The sequence below is a fragment of the Catharus ustulatus genome, chromosome 2 (genome assembly GCF_009819885.2).
Source record: "Catharus ustulatus isolate bCatUst1 chromosome 2, bCatUst1.pri.v2, whole genome shotgun sequence".
In the NCBI taxonomy this organism is placed as follows: Eukaryota; Metazoa; Chordata; class Aves; order Passeriformes; family Turdidae; genus Catharus; species Catharus ustulatus.
Genome location: NC_046222.1, coordinates 36,151,291 through 36,168,367, shown reverse-complemented (window position 1 = coordinate 36,168,367; position 17,077 = coordinate 36,151,291). Strand labels below are relative to the sequence as shown.

At 40.2% G+C, this 17,077-nt stretch overlaps 1 protein-coding gene across 23 annotated transcripts in view; it reads right to left on the bottom strand.

The window, feature by feature from the left end:
- Positions 1–17,077, bottom strand: part of DLG2 (discs large MAGUK scaffold protein 2) — a 1,022,753-nt gene that overhangs the window by 407,302 nt on the left and 598,374 nt on the right. Inside the window, exon 1 of one of the 23 annotated variants that reach the window (XM_033052903.2) lies at positions 13,599–13,670. The exons of the other annotated variants lie outside the window; for them this stretch is intronic. Within the exon in view, the coding sequence (XP_032908794.1) occupies positions 13,599–13,634 (36 nt within the window). The 5' untranslated portion in view covers positions 13,635–13,670. Of the gene's footprint in view, positions 1–13,598; positions 13,671–17,077 lie in introns of those variants that run through there. 23 annotated transcript variants of the gene reach the window in all.

The following is a 17,077-nucleotide window of genomic DNA, read 5'->3' as shown; positions in this document are numbered from 1 at the left end:
GTGTATGTATAAGCACATATATTATGATATTTATGTCAAAGGTATATAACTGGCATGGTTCATATACACTCAGCTGAGGTTCAGATTGAAATACAGACTGGTTTAAAAAGACTTGTGCATCTGCAAAGCTGCCCAACCTGATCTTTAATTTCTTGGTGAAGCTTATATCCAGGCTAGTTTCCAACCCCTGAACCTCTTGCTCTTCCCATTCTTGGACTCAGTGGTACTGACTCAATGCCAAGCTCTGATATGACTCAGCTGCATAAACTTGGCTCAGACTCTGGAGAAAACTAGAAAGTTGTGAGAACGTGTAAGGCAAGCTCCATCAGTAAAATGCCAAACTGAGGCAGGACTGCTGAGCTTGTTAATAACACAAGGACTCAGAAGGATCAATATGTGGTCAGTGTAGTACAAAAAGTGATGGAAGGCACCCTTTCCCAGCCTCACTGATGCCTACTTGGGCAGCAAAGACTCTTCAGGCACTGCACTGGACTGATGAAAATACTAATGTTTAGCACAGTCGCTCACTAGTTCTATTCATCTACACTGCAAATTTGTCACTGAATGACTGTCTGCGCTTGAAACTTTTACAGACTGCAGGCTCTCTTTGTGCATGGTAGGTATGAACACAGCTTTGCTGAAAACACTGATCCTATTTCTGTCAAATATTTACTGCGGGATTTCAAAACCTAAGTAATAACCCAAATTAAGAATGTGACATTAGTGCAATAATTCAAATAAAGTGAGAATAACACAGGTTTTTCTTCACAGTTTTTGGGCAGTCATTCAAGAATAATTATGTGTTCAAAGAAATTTTATGCTACTGCACAAAGGGTACTGCTAGTTAAATGCTATAACTTCTATACAACAGTGTAAGCCATGAATTAAAATTAAATGCATACAATTTGGTGTGTTCTGTATTTCATGGTATGGACCAGATGGTCCATGGTAAGGTATTATTTGATATGAAAATGCTTAATATCTGAAAAGATATTATATGTCCATACCCTGTTATTCTCATTGTGTCCCAAAACACTATAAACACTGAAGTGATAGGTAAAAGTTGAAGGCCATATTATTGTAATATTTTTAGCTTTAGGCATATGGAATATGCCTATAGTTGCATTATCACTGAAGGCAAAACAAATTATTTCCTTTTTAGAATTATAGTTTTTACTTACACTAACTTTTAACTCAATATACTTAAAAAGAGCAACCTTTGCTACAGGAAGAATAAGCTTGGGAATTTTTTACAGTATTGATTTTATGTCTTTTTTATTTTTACCTACTGTGTTGATCTATTACCAACTACACAAAAAAAACCTTTGCAATTTTCAGAATAAAAGCATTTTTCCACTGATAATTTAAAAAATAGTATCTACTAAAATAACAATTAATTTTGCCAAAGCATTTGCCCAAATCTCTTTAACCTGTTGAAGAGATCTTTTATCTGTATCAGATCTTCCTGAAGTAAAGCTAAAGACATCAGAAACAAATGTGGGAACACTTGGGACTGGACAGAGAACTCCTGGTGCAGTCTGACAGGGGATGGAAGAGATGTCCCTCACCCTGCTGCCAGGTTGGTAGTGCAGCCCAGTTTGCCATTCCCCCTCACTGCTGCAGCGGCTGACTCATGCAACTTGTTGTCTCTACAAAGCTACAGCTTAGTCAGACCGTGCCTGGCTGGGACTGCTCCATGTTTTATGCTGTCATGCGGAACTCCTGTATGGTTTCATTGAACTTTGTGAGGTTCCTCTCAGCCCATTTCTCCTTTCTAGTGATATTCCTTGAAGAGCAGGAAAAATTCAGCGTTTTATCTGCTCTTCCCAGTCTGGTTTTATCTCAAACCTTGCTGACAATGCTCTCTAAATAATCATTCCTATTATTAACAAAGATGTTAAACAGCATCAGTATCTTTGTCAACTTTGTATGAGCACCACAAGTAACTTGCCATCAGTAATTGAACACTGAGCTGCTGAATGCTGCTCTTTGGGTCTGCTGGTCTAGCCAGTGTCCCACTCATCTTCTAGTACACCCATCCATTTCATTTCTCTCTCATTTGGCTACGCAAGAGAATTTGTGCTGAAAACCTTGCTGAAATCCAGGCAAATGACATCTACTGATTTTCCCTCATCCACAGAGCTAGTGGATTTCTCATCACAGAGAGATATAAGGTTGGCAAGGTAAAATCCAAACATTTGTAAACATTTGTAAATTGACCTCCCTCTTTTTAATCACCTCCCTCTGTCCTTCTTGAGCCTTGCCAAATTTTTCTGGAGGCCCAGATGATGGATACTCACCACAAGGCTTCTGTTTTTTAGCTTCCTACCTAATCCTGATCCCTAGGTTATCACTTGGTCCATCATCCCTTCCACAACAAAAGTCCAAGCATGTAAAGTTGCTGCTTTGAATGATGTGATCATTTCCTGACTGGCCCTGCTGCAGAGTCTGTAAAGAATTACAGTAATTTCACTATTATAAGCCACATCATTTTGACTAAAATTTTGGTCCGAACCCAAAGTGCGGTTTATAATCAGGTGCAATTTATATATGGACAAAGAATGAAAAGTTGCTGTTTTAGTTTGAAGGACATATGTCTGCTGAGAAAAGCAGCAGCTTCTCTTTGAAATGGAGAATGTAAACCCCCTCCCTCCAAATTATTGTAATTTTGAAATCAAGGGGCTTTCAGGCAAAAATAAGGGAATTAGGAATAACAGTTCTTTACTAGGGAAATTAAAATAGAAATACGGTACTACAAAGAAACAAACCCCAAACCCTGACAAAGTCAGAGCACAACCTGACACCCTGTCAGGCAGGGTGTTGGTAGCAGTCCCATTAAATGGTGGCTGCATCCTCCTGCAGTGACAGATGTGATTCAGTTGGAGCAGTGCTCCTGTACAAGGTGCAGTTTCCCTCCGGAGGTCCAGTGGTGATGTGGAGAAATCCGGTTTTCCTCTGGAGTCCAGTGGAGAAAGGGGCTCCCTTAGCGTCCCAAAACCTCTGTTTTTATCTTGGTAAGAAATGTTGGGCTCTTCCCCCTGGCTGGAGCAACTTCCAATGGGATGCAGTAATTTTATCAGTCACACAGTGAGACTCAATGGGCCATTAGCAGAAAACGACTCGCTGGAGGAAGGATGGGTTGTGAAAAGATAAAGAACAATACCCTGCCTGGTTTCAGTGGATGGTCCATTAGCAGAATATTTCCCGCAGAGATAAGGATCACTGCCCCCACCCTCAACAGATGGTGATAGAATAGATACCTTTTATCACACTCTGTATTGTAATGTGCGGCTTATAATCAGGTGCGGCTTATGTATGGACAAAGAATGAAAAGTTGCTGATACCCAGAGATGCGGCTCATAGTCAGTGCGGCTTATAATCATGAAATTACTGTAGTTTTCAAGCCAGTATCACTCAGGGTTCATTTCAACACTGTGCTTACTATATTCTTTAGGATTGGAAAAACTAAACTAAACTACCAAACTGATGATTTTCTGCAACTGGGGCATTTATCCTATTCACACAGATAGGCATGAAAAACTTCACAGTGCAATAGTTTCAGATGGATATAGTCAGATGGATATAGTGACTATAAGCACTCACAACTAATATCATCAGTGCATTTGCCTTCTCTGTTCCTCCTGTTCATATCTGTGCATCTGTGTGTGGTGGGGGGAGGAGAGTGCTTCTTTTTACAACTTGTCTTTTAAGGTTGGTTTTTAAAGTTGTTTTTTTTTGGGGGGGGCAGGGGTTTGTTTTGTTGTTTTTTTATTATTTTATAAGAAATATGATTTAATACAAGCATTTTCCTCCCATCTCTCTGATATATGGTAATTTGAAGAACACTAACCTCCTGAGCTGCAAAATTGCATTAAAGTACAGGAAATGGAAATTATTTCATTAGCTGGGCCTTGCTTGTAGCTCACACTTTAAAGTCGGAGACTTCAATCACACAAACTTGAGAAGACAGTTTGCAATAACCAGAGAGAGCCCTAAATATAGTGCTAGCCATGGAGTACACAATAGCATCAAAACAGTCCTGTAACCACAGTCGCATTAATGAAGGGATAACAGTATCAACAACAGTCAAAGATTTTACTTTCCAGAATGATCTGTGTCTATACTAACTTGAAAACATGTCACACTGATTCACCAAATTCTCAAAGAAGAAACTCCGGTATTTCTGTACTTCTAATGGAAAACATTGACAAATCTATGAACCAGGATTCATCAACAGTACTCCCAACTGTGCATAAATTAACAATGGCATGCACAAAACATGTCTAGATTCTCTTGAGAACCTCTGGCTAGAGTGTCTTTCAGACAGCAGTGCCTCTTATCTCTCAATCTGTTTACCCACACAGATGTATATAGTCTTTATCTAGGTTTGGTTCTAGGTGAGAAGAAATACCTTTCTGGAAGATAATGACTTTATTCCTAACTGTGCTTTGACCTCCTCCACAGTCTTGACACGGTCAAGACACTGAATTACATTTCACTAAGTAAATTACACTTTGCCAGCTTTTCCCAGATGCAAAATAAAACCTAACCAATCACTGGAAATGAGAATATAGTTATATTCTGAGTGCAGTGAATTGACTAATCCTGTTTTCCCCACTCCTCACTCACTTCCCTCTCCATTCCAATCCCTACCTATACATTAAGTATGATACTAAGCTGACAATGTACTGTGCAGTCAGACTTACAGCTCCTGCTCCCTGCATGGACCTTTCTCCTACCCTTGATTGGAAGCACTGCTTTCAGCTGAGCCATCTCTGTGCTTTGAAAAAGGCATCACACTGGCAGCTTCAGTGACAGACTGGCATAGCTGAGATAAAACTTGAATAGCTTTGGGGGAAAAAAATAAAAATGGAAGATATTTTTTATTCTTCTGAAAGGACTTGAGTATAACATACTTTGCTTCCACAAATATATACAAGATTGTTCTGCTTGCAGCACATCAGACAGAATAGTTGCTTTTCTGCCAAAAGCACAACTTAGAAGCAAGATAGAGTAAAAGCACTTGAATCCAGTAGAAATGGAACAAAAAGGCACATAGTCTAGCTCATGAGCAAATACTCTGCTACCAAATTCTCTACAAGTGTATGACACAACTCATACCTCTCAGACAAGGTGAACTTTCCCTCTACCATGAACGCTAGCATTATCATGGTTTTAATCATACTACTCACAGTTTTAGGGACTATCCATATTATACTGGGTTGCTTTCTCCAGCATTTGTAAGCCCTTGTTTTAACTGTTCCTACTATGCAGGACTATATTCATCACCAGACCACAAAATCACAACCATACTTACGTGGCCACTATATAAATCATAAGCACAGCACATTACTTCTTAACAAGAAAACACAACCAAGTATGCCATTTTCAAACTGCCCACCTATGCTTATTTCCAGCTGCAATCTGAATTTCATAGAATCAATATGGCTGGTAATGTCCTCTAGGATCAAGTCCAACCAATAATCCAGCACTGCCAGGTCCACCCTTAAACCATGTCCCTAAACAACCCACCTAACTGGTTTTTGAACACTTCCAGGTACAGTGATTCCTGGAATCACTGCTTCTCTGGGCAGCCTGTTCCAAGGCTTGCTCACCCTTTCAGTTGAAGACTTTTTTCTTAATATCCAATCTCAACCTCCTCTTGTGCAACTTGAGGCTGTTAGAACTCTCTATTGCTTTTCTTGTTAAGGAATCGCCATCATAACTTACATTATTACATTTAATTTAACTCAAGAAGGTGGTGAAATTGAGAGTAATACAAGAGTGCATGTATTACCATTTCAAAAGTGAGTTGTCTTGGCCTATTGCCATTGTGAAGACAATAAACTCTGGATTGTGTATCAGAGTTAAAAGCTCATCTTTCCAGCAGTCAGCCCTAAACTCTGAAACACCCTCTGGAACATACATTTGCAGCTTTGTATTCGTTCAAAATGTTCACACTTTGTGTCTTAATAATCCAAAGTAGAGTAGTCCCTGTACATGAATAGGGTATGTTGCATTTCTCAGATATACAGTGTAAGACTGTTTAAGGCCTAAAGAAAGTAATACTGAGTTAGTTTAAATTCCTGTTTTCAAGAGTTTCACAATTGCAAGAAATAGATTTACATTTACACACAATGGCAGGAAAGATTAAATGACAATTTAGATGTCAAAACAGTAATTCTCTGGTATGCTATGAGGCCTCAAGATCACAGAACACACAGTATCTTTTGTCATTTTTACCACTGAATTACAAATTGAAGGACTAAGAAAGATAAAAAGTCATTTCATTGCTATTAATCAGAAAATATAAAAGATAGAGAACCTCTTTGAACATCTAAAGAATGACTTTGCAGCTCTGAGACATAGAACAGAAGTCAAAAGCAGCTTTGCTTGCAGGTTGCAGCTGCCATGAAAGAAGAAAAATCCCTCAAGAAATCCTCAAGACCACTCCCCTTTGTATATCATGCAACCTCATACAAAGCCATCTACCTTAAATGGAAATTGCACTTTTCAAAGGAGGTGGCTGGTCTTATTTGCAGACTTGGAGTTTTACTTTTTTTTTTACTTAATCTGTAGGAATAATTTCCTATTGCAAATTGTATTAATTGACATTATTAAAAAAAAACAAAAACAAAAAACAAAAAACCAAAACCTACACACAAGGAATATCTAACATTTCTGTTTGGATTCAGAGACTATTAGAGGGAATGACAAGACAGCACCTACTTCATAGTTTTGAAGTTTCCCCTGTAATGATCTCTTACCTTTTAGCAGGTTGAAATAGCAATGATCAATATAACAGATATATTGATATCTGCTATATATCTGACAGATATATCTGTCAATATATCTGCTATATAACAGATATATTGATACATCCTCAATGTAAGTTCTGATGAAAGACTAAGAAATATCAGTGGGAAAAACTCTCTGGCCACTGGAACAGGCTCCCCAGGAAGCGATCACAGCCCCAAGCCCAGCAGAGTTCAAGGAGCATTTGTACAATGCTCTCAGGCATGTGGTGTGACTCTTGGGGATGTCCTGTGCAGGGCCAGGAGTAGGACTCAGTGATCCTTGTGAGTACCTTCCAACTCAGGATATTCTGTGTTTGTGTGAATACACGTGAATACACATGACTCAGACCAGAAGAAAAGCACGCATCCAGATTTTAGACATCCTATTTGACCTAGCTGTGTGTTTAATTTTTTTTTTCCCCAGCCTCAGTGTGCACAAACACAGAACTCCTTCCAGAGAGAGAAAAACTAAATCAAAGCAAAATTGCATCTATTTCTTTCACGGAATCCTAGAATCATTTATGTTGGAAAAGAGTTCCAAGGTCATAGAGTCCAAATGCTAACCCAGCACTGGCAAGCCCACCACTAAACCACGTCCCTAAATGCCACATGTACAAATACTGCAACACTTTCTCCAAAGGCTAAGCCGGGCCAGAGGAAAAACAAGTGCATGTGTGATCCCAATATAAACAATGGAGGGGCTGGATCTGGACTGCACTTGCAACCTAATTATGATATCTTCTCATATTTGGCTTTTCCTCCTTTCTTTCAGAAGTCAAGGCTGCCATACCCACCATATGCTTTTTTTTTTTAACATCATGGCATACTAAGCTTACAAAGAAGTTATCCAGTGTCTTATTCTGTTACCTTTTTATATAATGAAATTTAAGTGTAACATTCCTGCATGGGATTATAAAAACCCTGCTCAAAAACACAGAAACAAAAGAAACAAATAGAATGAAAATTATAATGCAGATGAAGAGAATTAAAAAAAAAAATAAAAAGAGAAAGCAAAGCCAAATAATCGGTGAATTACTTTAACAAAATTCAGTATCTGTTTAAGATGTTTATCAGAGCATAAATCTTAAAGAATGAAACACCTGGTTTCAGGTTAATCTGTTACATTCAGCAGTAAACAGGAGCCCAGAAAGAATGGAATCAGTGCCAAAAAGCACTCATCTCTGCTTAGCAATGGTGGAAGTCACAAAAGCTTACTGGTGTCACAGTTAAAACTCCCCATAGAGAGAAAAGAATAAGAAATACAATAGCTTTAGAATTTTGGGAATGTTCTAATAGCACAATTAGCAAAGTCACCAACAATCTTGTTTTGGCACTGAAGTGAGCATGAAGAGAGCTGGGAATTACTGTGGTCCACATAATGCATCAAATTAACTCACTGATTCTGGCTAAGTATGTATAAAGGAGAAGCTATTTTGCCAAATGCTTTCACTTAATGTATATATATTTAAGTACAGTAGTTTCACGAATACAAGCCGCACGGATTATAAGCCGCACCCCCGGTGCCTCGACAATGTTGCTGTCTTTGTCAATAGATAAGCCGCACCCCGAATATTAGCTGCACTTTCGTTCGTAGCGAGAATCCATGCGCAGCTTTCACAAATTGGCCAATTAGTAACAGGATCGCGGCATAGCGGGGTTTACTGGCTCGGGGCAGGGCCAGGCAGGCTCGGCCCGCTCATGGTTGCCGATAGGGGTGGATGGCCCGGCTCGGCGCTACGGCTTGGCTGGGCCGGCCGGGCGGTGTTGCTGCCGCCGCCGCCGCCAGGCTCCCTGCTCCCGTCTGCACTGCCACTGCTGCGTTTGCTTGCCCTGCGGGCGGTGCTGCTGCCGCCGCCGCTGCCAGACTCCCTGGCTCCCCGCTCCCGTCTGCACCGCCGCTGCCATGTTGGCTCGCCCTGGCCGGCACTGCTAGCCGCCGCACCGCCGGGCTCCCCCACGCTGCTAGCCCCGGTTCCCCTGGGCTCCCGTGCACTGCCAGCCCTGTTTCTACGGGGCTTTTCCCCGCCGCCGGGCAGCCCCGCGCCGCCGGGCTTCCTGCTTCTACTATCCTATCCTATGCAATGTGGCTCCCGTGCACTGCCAGCCCTGCTTCTAGGGGGCTTTTCCCCGCCGCCAGGCAGCCCCGCGCCGCCGGGCTTCCTGCTTCTACTATGCTATCCTATGCAATGTGGTTCCCATGCACTGCCAGCCCTGCTTCTAGGGGGCTTTTCCCCGCCGCCGGGCAGCCCCGCGCCGCCGGGCTTCCTGCTTCTGCTATCTTCCCCTATGCAGTCGGGCTCCCGTGCACTGCCAGCCCCGCTTCTGCCGACTCCCCCGCCATGCTGGCCCAGGCTCTGCCGCCCTCCCTGCCCCGCCCTGCTGGCTCAGGCTCAGCCGCCCGCCCCCCGCACTGCTGGCCCCGCCTCTGCCAGGCTTTCCCACCTCTGCCGGGGCCGGCCGGGCTCCAGATTGGCTTGGGGCTGCCGCGGGCTCTCACTTCCGTGTTGGCAGCTTTTAGAATTTTGTTAATGTATTAGCCGCCCCGGAATATTGGCCGCACGTCCGGGTTTCCACCAAAATTTTGATCAAATTGGTGCGGCTTGTATTCGTGAAATTACTGTATATAGGAAGAACTTAGAGAAACAAACTTGATTTTGAATATCTGGGATAAACTGCAAATTCAAGTTGGTCTGTGCTGGAACAAAGAATATTTTGATTTTTATGTCAGTGGAAGTAAACTTCTACCTTAATGTCCTCTGGAAAAGTTTTAATTGATGTCCCAGAGTGGCCCTTTACGTCCCAGAATCTCTAAGTGATGAATAAAACTAACTAAATAATTCCAAATATATCACTTGCCCGACAGCTTGTTTCAAACTCTAAATCACTGCAGGACCTCTGCACTCACAGTACATCAGTTTATAAGATAAACATCCATATGTGTGAAGTGCAGCTATCCAGGGCTCAGGGGGAATCAGCTCTTTTACATGGTTTAGCTTCACGTGGCATAAATGCATTGCTCAAAGGAGATGCTCTGTTACGTAAATGACAACTATTTGGTACTTTACTATAGGGATTACCAAACATTTTTAAATCTCAGTTTTCTTTCTGATGCCCTTCTGCCTGAGAACCTGAGCTCTCTGTGGGTGACTGCAGGTCAGCACATGCTGGAACTGCCAGATTTCCCATAATTTTACAGATTGTAGCACCCAGCAGGAACATGACAAGCTGCTGAGCTTAGCCAGGGCTCTCCTTGTGAGCCTTTGTAATGCCATCAGGTTGTTAAAGAGGATGGTCTCTGTTGAATGACGCAATCTTGATGTAGGACAGAAAGCAGAAATATGCAAATGCCGTTTTCTTTTTGGTTTTTAGGACCATTTTCCCTCATAGTTTAAAAATCTTGCACAGAGAAGACCAATCAGTCTGATTTCTAGACTTTACACCTTGTTATTCCTCACTCTGTTACACTCAAGTGTCTTGTTTAAGGATTATGTCCTACTGAAGCATGAATCCTGTGTCCCTTCTGCCTGCCTTCTGCTCCCTACTGGATGGAAACAGCAAGGGAGCACGCAGCTGCAAGGGAGGTTTCTGTAAGGAGAAGCCAGGGTTGCCCTATGCTGTACACAGGTGGTTCCAGCCAGTGTCACACCAGGACAAGAAACAAGTAATATGGAAGAAAAGGGTGAGGAAAAAGGAGCAGCAAAGAGAAGCAAGCATGTCCTGACACCAGCTCCAACCCCATGTGCAAGGGACCCCAAGTCCCTCGTCTCCCTAAAGGCGCTGAGTGGGACTTGAAGTGATGGCTAGAGGAAGGGAGATGTCTGGAGTGAAGATGAACCTCAAAATTAGGTATTTTCCCTTAGTGTGAATCTGTCATCTCTGTTTCTCAATATCCAACTTAATAATTAAATGTTTATGCAAACTGGCAAGAAAATGAAATTCACTACATCAAATCTGCTTTGCTTTCAAAACACCAGTTATTCCGACATTTCACTGTAAAACAGATATTTGTTCATCACCTTTTATTTAGTCATTCTATTTTCTGCAAAACCTACAAATCAAGTATCGGAGGTGAGGCTGGACTAGCGGAAAAAAGCAAAAGAGCAAAGTGTTTGGTTATGAAAGAAAATTGAGTACATAGTGTATGCTGTGCAGATGTGAACTCACTCAAGCTGGGCTCTGAAGGGAGCACCTGACCTGTGGCTCTGTTTGTATGACAATAAGCCCAAGCTAAGAAAACCACTCTTCAGTAAGGTAAATGTAGCAGAGTAGGATTAAAACAAATCATAAAATCATGGAATGGTTTGAGTTGGAAAGGATCTTTAAGCTCATCAAGTCCAAAGCCCCTGTGATAAGCAGGGTCATCCTCAACTAGATCAAGTTATTCAGAGCCCCATCCAACCTGACCTTGAGTACCTTCAGGAATAGGGCATTCACCAACTCTCTGAGCACCTGTGATGGCATTTTACCACCACAACTGTGAAACTCCTCATCCTTATATCTAATCTATTCTAAATCAGTCATCTTTCAACTTAAAACCATTAGCCCTTATCCTGTCACAGTAGGTCCTGCTAAAAAGTCTGTCCCCATCTTTCACTTAGAGGTCCTCCAAGGACTGCAAGGCCATAATAAGGTCTCTCAACAAAGAGAAAGTGGAAGTAGTGCTGTGGCCACAAGGAAAGTTGTCATGTAAAAACAGAAACACATCAACTAGCAACTGATGAAACATATACCCTTATAGATCCTCTAAAGAGGCACTTTCCATGGAGAAAGAAAGCTACACCTACTTCTCCTCACATACTCTATTAAAATGCATTGCTGTTGACCTCTCAAAATAGCATTAAGCAAAATATTTCAAAACACAAAAACCAACACAATACAGCACCATAGGTTTGGAGAATAATGAAACAATATAAAGGGACTGAGGTAACGGTACCACAAAAGGAGCTCTATGATATGTCATTGCTTAAGTAAACAAAGTGCCAAGGGCCATTATAAGTGGCAATCTGAAACACAATGGAAATGACTGGAGAGTACTGCAAAACCAAAATTCCTTCAAAGAAGTTGCACAGAACCTTAAAAATACACCTTACTTAAAACTGTAGGCCTGGAAAAAAAGAAAGCAATTTCCCTTGGGAAATGATCAAGGGAAAAGCATCTTTGTGAACTTGAAAAAAATAAGACTGTGGGTGCAAATAGGTGGATAGGACCTATTATGATCCTATTAGGGGTGCAAACAGGTGTAAAAAACCCCAAACTTCACATAATGGAATAAAAGCAAAAGGAAGAAATATTTTAAAAATAATTCTTTGATGTTAACAATGATGCTGGAAAGCACTTCGTATCAGGAAAATTATACTTGCCTGTTTTTCAATCAGTATTTTGCTATTTTTACCATGAGAATATTTTTCAGTTTCATGCCAAGGGCAGCCAAGTAGATTTTAACCACAGCTACGACTAAGTGGCAAATTCAACAATCTAACGTATAGTGTCCCTAGAGGAGAGGCTGAAGCTTTGTTGCTTAAAACTCCTTTGTGCAAACAGGTTAGCACTGAAATGAGTACTGTAGGCAGCACTGACACTCTGACAGATGGGCAATGGTGACCTATGAGGTCTTTCCCCATCTTTACATTTTAGCATTCTGTCATTTCTCAACAGCATTGTTTTGGCTAGAATTGGAGGCAAAAGCACTGAATAAAAAAATACTGTCTTAAACTGAATTAAAATAGGTGGTAACAGTGACTTATCTAGCAGCAAGTAACATGGCCCTTTTTCTCACCACGCAGGCACAAAAAATAACACAAGTGAAACATTACCATTCATGGGTTATAGGACACCTTTTAGTTACTGATTTCAAGACGTATTTTTTGCTTTGTAAAATATAAACAGTTAGGATGCTCCTCTTTGTATACATTCTTGGTAGTGACCTGGAAAGGACTAGGAAGTTCTGCACTGTCTGAATTTACTGTGTGAACATATATATTAAAAGCCACTTATCCCACAAAATAGAACAACTTTCCTTGTACACAAGGACAACATTCACCTTTCACTGTATCGAACAATACACATAGCAATCAAAGACATAAAACCTAAAAACTTCAGAACTGATCTGAACCAATATTTACAAGATGGGTTTGCAAACCAATTAGGGGAACTTCAATCGTCACAACCACCCTTCATGCACTGAACAGCACCCCACAGATCACTGGAACATTAAATGATTCAGAGGGTTAAAGCAGCCTCTCCCTCTAGTAACAACAGAAAGAACAGTAACAATAAAAAACATCTCCTGGATATCTGTCTCTGATATGATGGTGGTTCCTCTTTCATTTAATGGAAAAGCTCCAGGAGATGGTTTTCAGAAATAAGCTTTGATTACTGTTAGAAGGGATAAAAAAGACATTTCCTGGCAAAGGAAACCAAAATTTATGCACAATACATCAGGCACTAGGAAAGAACACCTGGAAAAGGACTAAGTATAGCATTTAGTAACACAAACAGAGCTGTCTGCTTAAGGCAGGAGGGAGGTAGAATACAGGAATCAAAAAGCACAATCCTAAAAATATTCAGCTTCAGGAACTCAGATTTCTCTTGTGCCTGTACAACAGCATTTCAACCTTGAAAACAATTCAACATCTATCCCAAGAAATTTGCATTCAGACATGAGGCAGCCTTTTCCCCCGAAGCATTTGGACAGATCCAGTCTCCTCCTACCCTACCTTTTAAGCACCAATCCCACCCTCCAAATGAAACACATCCCCTCATCCAGAAAATCATGATGCCTGCCAGAAATATCACATTTACCATTCTCAGCCTGTTGTAAATCCTGACTTTCGCCATGGGACGTCTGGGAAAAATTAACACCTAATGTGATAGTCCTTTCCAAAAGCTAAGCAACCTCACAGGCAGGTGCACCAATTCTGAGCACTAACATATAAAAACCCCACTGCAGACCTGACCCTGATACTAAATAAATGTTTGGCTGAGAGGACAAGAAATGGGAACATCGTGTGCTTCAGAGGAACGGGAGAAAAATGACATAGAAAATATTACAGCAAGAAGAACACAGAATCTGTGGGAGGCACAAGGTTTTTTAGGGCAGCTATAACAAGGAGAAATCAAGAGACTCCAAAGTTAAAGTCAGTCCTTCCCATGCTACTGTATGCTTTGTGACACATTTTGAAATGTCTTCTTCAAGTATAAGTGCTCTACTCCTATACAAACAGGGTTTCAAGCATTTTTTTTGCTATCAGTCCATCTGTTATTTGAAGACCCTTTTGCTCACTTATTAGCTCAATCCTGATCTGACACAGCTAGAACTGAGTCATTTTTCAGGTTGTTGATCATATATTTAACAGTTCAGATGTGTGTCTCTTCTGCACAATATTAGCATATTTTCATTTTAAAATACCCCATTAAATTTATAGTTTACATGAAATGAAGATACATAGAAGAAAGAAAGATACTATCTCCTTTCCAGTGCATTCTACCTGGCTTACCCAACCCAGTCACCAAAAGCCATCTGCTATTAATATATTTCCAGTGCACATGACACAAATACAAAATAAATAGCTTCTCCAAAATACTTGGAATTAGAAGTAACAACACTTACTGATGTAAACATAGAACAAATCACTTATTTTATACACAATATACAACATTACTGTGTGCTATCTGGTGACAAGCAGTAATACCATATGTTCAACCTACATTTATTAATAATTATTATCATTTTAAAGCCATATTGCAATTACAGGCTTTTCAAGAAGTAAGAATTATAGGTAATACAGCTTTTTTTCTTGATCATTAAATTAATGATAAAATCGGAGTACTGGCAATATATTTTAATTACAGGTATATAGAATTATGCATTCTCTCCCAGAAAAATCACCAGCTTTTATAAATGACAGTTTTTACTACTCATCTTTTAATCAGAAAGAAACAGAAGAGCTATGGTCAGAGGTCTGAGTTCATTCAGTTCAATAGAGTTTAGTTTAATTCATTTCACCCCCCCAAAAGAAGCCTAATCCTCAGAATTTAAATTTAAAAACATGCCTTATTTTAGAGATATGTTACAGTTTTCCTTACCGGGACTAAAGTATCAAATGAACCCTGTTCCCGACTCTCAATAGCTGAGATTGTTTTCAACCAGAGGAGATAGCTTGAAATATCAGATATTTCAGAATGCTCCATACTGAAAGCTGCAAGATTAGCAGGACTGAGGTGAGACAGACTTGCAAAAGGAGGGCTTTGCCTGTGTTACATAAAGTTCTAATTAGATCCTTGGTACAAATTGCTATCCTAAGAATAAAAAGTTAATCAAAAAGCCTCATTGGAAGAATAGGAGGGCAAGATTAGAGCCAAGACAGTATCACTTTGGGACAATCGCGCAACTGCCTAACTAGATTCTGTGCCACTATTCAGAAGTGAAAATAAATGTGTGAAAATCAAAGCATTCTCTTTGTGTTACTTTGGGCTATACTGTTCACACCTGGTTTACCTCAGGGGAACTCAGGAGACCTTTCTGTACTGAGATTCTATTGCAGCAAGCACCTAAATATCAGAACCCCCTAATGTCACAGCCAAAATATTTTCACGAAAATAAGAAAGTTTTGAAAGGAACTGAATACAGAAGTGTCATGAGAACAAGTTTTGCAAGGACTTTTGGTGACAAACTGTAAGAGTCTACCTATAATAATTAGTTTAATTTGACTAAATCTTAGAAAACTAGCCAAATAACCACATGATAGCTGATGGATGATTTCTTATCTCTCCAAAAAGATGCAATTCTAGTCTCCATTTCCACAGTACAGCTGAGAGCTCTCTGTGCCTGTTCAGGTTTATATTCCCTGCACTTATGGGTGGTACTGTAGAAATTAAAGGAGTAGTGACAGGACCCAAGAGAATGGCCTGAAGTTGTGTCAGTGGGGTTTTAGATTAGCTATTAGGAAAAGGTTCTTTACCCAGAGTGTGGTTGGGCACTGGAACAGGATCCCCAGGGAAATGGTCATAGCACCAAGCCTGACAGGGTTCAAGAAGTATTTGGACAATGTTTTAAGGCACAGGGTGTGACTTGGGGTGTCCTGTGCAAGGCTAGGTGTTGGATTCTATGATCCTTGTGGGTCCCTTCCAACTCAGGATACTCTATGACCTTTCAGAGGCCAGACATGACTGACTTACCACACTGGTAAAATCCAGACCACAAAAATCTTGAATACTTCAATAAGGTCAAGATTTTAGTTACAATGTCTTTTAAGGAGGGCAGTATAGAATATTTGTAGGCTGTCTGCTCAGAAAAGTCACACAAAGACTGACATTACAGATATTTTCTGGAACAAGATGTCATTCTTTGCCAAAGAAGCTCTAAAGCAAATCTGAATGTCAGAGTTGCTAAAAAGCCATGATGAAATGGAATTATCAGATATGAAGGATGAAATACTGGAAATAACAACTTTTCTAACCTCCAATTCCTTACCTTCTCATAAAAATGTGTGTCCAAAAGGAAGCAGGGCAATTATTTGTTGAGAGGCAGGAGTGGTGAGAGGAGAGACATTGAAATCTCCAAGTATAAGGGACGAGAAAATAAGTGGTCTTAAACAGTATGCCATTTACTGCATATTAAACTTTCTTGGTTTATTACCTAGCAAGTTCATTTTGAGGCTCCAAATATTCACAATCAAATTGAAAAACAATGTCATAACAAACAAAATACTTGGCAAATCAAGCAAAGTTTAGAAAATAATACTGATTTTTTTAAAAACAAAGAAGCAGCATTAAAAAACCCTACAGGTTCATGTAGTTTAGAACAAAATATTTCAAAAGTCTTTCACAATGCAGCATAAATACATTTTTGATGAAGAGATTCTTTTAAAAAATGGATATAAAAACTTTCAAACAAAAAATGGTATGCAGTCTAATGCAAAAAGTGTACCTTTTACCCAAGAAAACTAATTTCTGAGAAGACCCAAAGAAGGCTTCAACAAAATCCAAGTAGCTTTGCAGGGTGCACATGAGGAAAGAAAGAGTGCTGCTTTTCTCCTTTACTTTTTCACTTAAAATTGCACTGATTAATGAGAAAATTTTACACTAATTTATTAACTAAAATGCAATATCCCTGTAAAGCATATTTCAGAAAATACTTTAAACGTGTTCATTTGGTGTCAACTCTAAAATATGTGAACTGTATATGCCTAGGAGCAGGTAACTTCTCCTTTGCCTTCAAACTCTTAGCACAACATTCTGTACATTATTTGATATAAGGGCTCGAACAGGCCTTTGGTTTC